Source organism: Drosophila ficusphila, unplaced genomic scaffold, assembly GCF_018152265.1.
Source record: "Drosophila ficusphila isolate 14025-0441.05 unplaced genomic scaffold, ASM1815226v1 contig_545, whole genome shotgun sequence".
NCBI classification, from domain to species: domain Eukaryota; kingdom Metazoa; phylum Arthropoda; class Insecta; order Diptera; family Drosophilidae; genus Drosophila; species Drosophila ficusphila.
In genome coordinates this window covers 22045-25844 of record NW_025064471.1, presented here as the reverse complement: position 1 = coordinate 25844, position 3800 = coordinate 22045, and the positions used below count along the sequence as shown (strand labels likewise).

The window sequence follows — 3800 nt, the reverse complement described above, 5'->3', positions numbered from 1 at the left end:
AGCGACATTTACAACATAGCCAATATCATTTATAATTTATGAATAAAATATAAAATATAATAAAAAACAATTTATTATATATTATATATATTGCAAAATAACCCGATTCCACCGAACACAATTTATTACATTATACATATTGGAAAAATATCCTGAGTCCACTGAACACAATTTATTATATTATACATATTGGAAAAATATCCTGAGTCCACTGAACACAATTTATTATATTATACATATGGGAAAAATTTCCTGATTCCACATCAACACTATAAGCCGTTCCAACTTTTGCATGATATTTATTTCAGCAGCGCTATTTCGCACACGCCGTCGGCACACATCCATTAAATAAATAATAAATAAATAAATCCTTTTTGTGTAAGCCGTGGCGGTGCGAATCGTATTTATTTCCATATTCCTTGCGATCATTTCCGCAGCTCAGCAACCAACTGCAAATATTTTGCAAAACATTTTTTTGGTCGAATTTTTTGATATTTTGCTCGCACATCAAAGCAGTGGTTCCAAAAAAAAACTTTTGATTGGTACAACTGTTCCGTTTCCACATATTCCAAAAATAGACCGGAGCTGCAACGCTAAGAACGAACAAAAGCTGGACCACGTTTGTCGCCAACCGGGTGACAAAAATTACTCAGGTGACGAGCGCTGAGCATTGGGCGCATGTGCGATCCGAGCACAATTCCGCGGACCTGGCCAGTCGAGGCGTTTCGCTGCGGGAGCTGGTTCATAGCCAACTCTGGTGGGAAGGACCGGACTGGTTGCAACAGCCGAAGGACATGTGGCCAACACGGGAGCTAGGACCTCCAGTCACAGACATAGAGCAGCGTGCTGTGAAGGTCAATTTCGCCAAGGCCCCATCCGAAGATTTTTTGGAACGTTTCTCCGCGTTGGACAAGGCTCTGCGGGTCCTTGCGTACGTAATACGGTTCACTCAACGCTGCCGCAAGATGCCGAGGGACGCTGCTGAGCGACCCACCAAGGAAGAGGTCCAAGAAGCTGAAAGAGTCCTTATTCGAAATGCTCAGCGGGGAGAATATACCCAAGAGCTCAAAGTCCTAAACGATAAGCGTCCGATTCCAGTTTCCAGCCCGATAGCCAACCTGTTTCCATTTCTAGACCAACAAGGCCTGTTAAGGGCATGTGGGCGCATTACGGCCTCAACGGCCCTCCAGTACGACGAGCGGCATCCTATTATACTGCCATACAACTGTCGGTTAGCTCGTCTTCTCGTCCTTTTTTCACCCCAGATTTCCCTGCATGGCGGCAACCAACTAGTGGTACGCCTCATCCGATCGAAGTATTGGATTCCTAAAATCAAAAATCTGGTAAAAGCTGTGCTGAATTCCTGTAAGGTGTGTACTATTTACAGGAAGAGAGTCCAGACGCAATTGATGGGCGATCTCCCTACCGATCGAGTTTCCTTTTCCAGGCCATTCACATATACGGGCATGGATTATGCAGGCCCGTTTGAGATTAAAAACTATACGGGCAGAGCATGCCTTATTACCAAGGGATATGTCTGCGTGTTTGTGTGTTTTTCCACGAAGGCTATCCATTTAGAGCCTACGTCCGACCTGACAACGGAGAAGTTCCTCGCGGCATTTGCCCGATTCGTAGCAAGAAGAGGTTGTCCTCAGCGAGTCCATTCGGATAATGGCAAAACCTTTGTGGGGGCAGCGACTCTACTTTCTAGAGACTTCATGCAGACGATCAAGGAGTCTGTAGCTGGAACCTATAGCCATCAGGGACTTGTGTGGCGGTTCATTCCACCAGGGGCTCCACATATGGGAGGATTGTGGGAGGCTGGAGTAAAGAGCTTCAAGGCACTCTTTTACAAGTCGACGTCAAGTCGGAAGTACACGTTTGAAGAGTTCGCCACGCTTCTCGCCAAAGTTGAAGCCTGCCTTAATTCCAGGCCGCTGTCTCCCATGTCCGAAAATCCATCTGAGTTATTGGCATTGACGCCAGGCCACTTTCTGATTGGGGGACCTTTGCTTTCAACAGCTGAGCCTGAGATTAAGGGCGATGCTCAGTCGATTATAAATCGCTGGCAGCACTTAAAGGCCTTGCATCAGCAGTTCAGTGCGCGATGGAAGGAGGAGTACTTAAAGGAACTTCACAAGCGCAATAAGTGGCAGACTCCTTCCAGAGATATCCAAGTTGATGACATGGTGGTCGTCAAAGAAGACAACATGCCATCAAACGAATGGCGGCTCGGCAGAGTTGTATCTGTTCTTCCAGGAGCCGATAGTAGAGTTCGCGTAGTTGAGATCCGTACTGCTCGAGGGACTATAACACGTCCCATCCACAAACTAGTACTTCTTCCTATGGAGGACAAGGCAACCTCCGCCTTTCCAAAATAATGCATTCTGTCCTCCTTCTAGCACTTCTTTCTATGGAGGCCAAGGCAACCTCCGCTTTTCCAAACTAGTGCCTTCTGTCCTTATGCTTCAAAATCCGTCCACAATTGATACTAAGTTCGCTTATATTTTTTTAGTAAAGCATCGATACCATGGCTCCACGTCCTCGCAGCGCCCAAACTTTGGACGACAGACGATCCCGAGGTACTCGATCCTACCGCTGCCGAGTCTGTCGGGGAATCCATCCGCTACGGAAGTGCAGCCGTTTCCTCAGGCTCAGCACGGAGAAGCGGCTCCGCGCCGTTCTCATAAATAAATCTTGTGCGAATTGCCTGGCGCATCAGCACTCCGGAGGGCAATGTCGCAGTGGCGACGCATGCAAAAATGCGGGAAGGATCACCACACGCTGCTCCACCTGCACGAGATGCCAAGGAGTCCTCGACGAACGCCCATCCAGCCACGCCGCCAGTCGCCTTCCCCTCAACGCCGTCCAGCGCCCTTCGAGCAACGTCGCGCATCGACCGTTCGCCTGTCGAGATCAGTCTCCCGGTCTCCGTCACCACCAGCAAGGCAGGCACTGGTACGACGACCAGCTCCAGCGGCAACTCCATCCGTAGCGGCTTTAGCGCAGCACCAGAGCCTCCACATTCTCCCGACGGCCATCGTGTTGCTGGAATCTGGGACCACCACCTTCGAGACGGCCGCATTGATCGACCCGTGCACTCCCGTCAGCACCATCGACAGCTCCCTGGCAACTGCCTTCAAGCTCCCCACGACGACAGTGGGGGGTGAGGAGGTCTGCTCGACGACGATCCGGTCGAGAACGGGCGATTTCCAGATCGAGGTGCTCCTGAAGATCAGCCCGAAGCTACGCATCCGTACCCCGATCCGTGCGCTGACTGAAGATATGCGAGCCCAGTTCAACGATATCCGTCTTGCCGATGAGCAATTCCATCGCCCAGCAACAGTCTCGCTGGTGTTGGGCTCAGACGTATACCCCGACGTCATCCGGCCCGGGTTCCTAAATATACGAGATGGGCTGCCCGTCGCACAGAGCACGGTATTTGGATGGGTCTTGTCTGGAGCATGCAGATACGCCTAATCCGTTGCTTCGCTCGTCCTCGCAAGGGGGGGGAGAATGTTCGCGCCAGAGCGGCGCTTTCCAGTCCTTTTTGAACCGCCCCTGGAGTCTTAACAGTCGTGAGAGCAGTTCTTCCAGATCACTTGCATCTCGCTCTCTGGCTCTGTTAAGGGTCTCCAATCCGCTCTCGGAGCGGCTCAAAAAGTTTCCACCCCGTAGTTTAAGTCAGTTCTAATTTCCAAGTGTGAGAGTGAAGTCGGACAATAAAGTGAATTTTTTATAACGTTGAACGAAAACTTTGCCCGCGTTATTAATTCTACCCCAAACCTAAAACCAAAATC

At 49.8% G+C, this 3800-nt stretch overlaps 1 protein-coding gene across 1 annotated transcript; it reads left to right on the top strand.

Annotated features, from left to right (window-relative positions):
• Positions 1-578: 578 nt before the first annotated feature.
• LOC122320466 lies at positions 579-2381 on the top strand (the record flags this gene model as incomplete). Its single annotated transcript, XM_043208576.1, has 1 exon — positions 579-2381. A coding segment is annotated over one exon (1803 nt), but the record flags the coding sequence as incomplete, so codon positions are not given.
• Positions 2382-3800: the final 1419 nt, after the last annotated feature.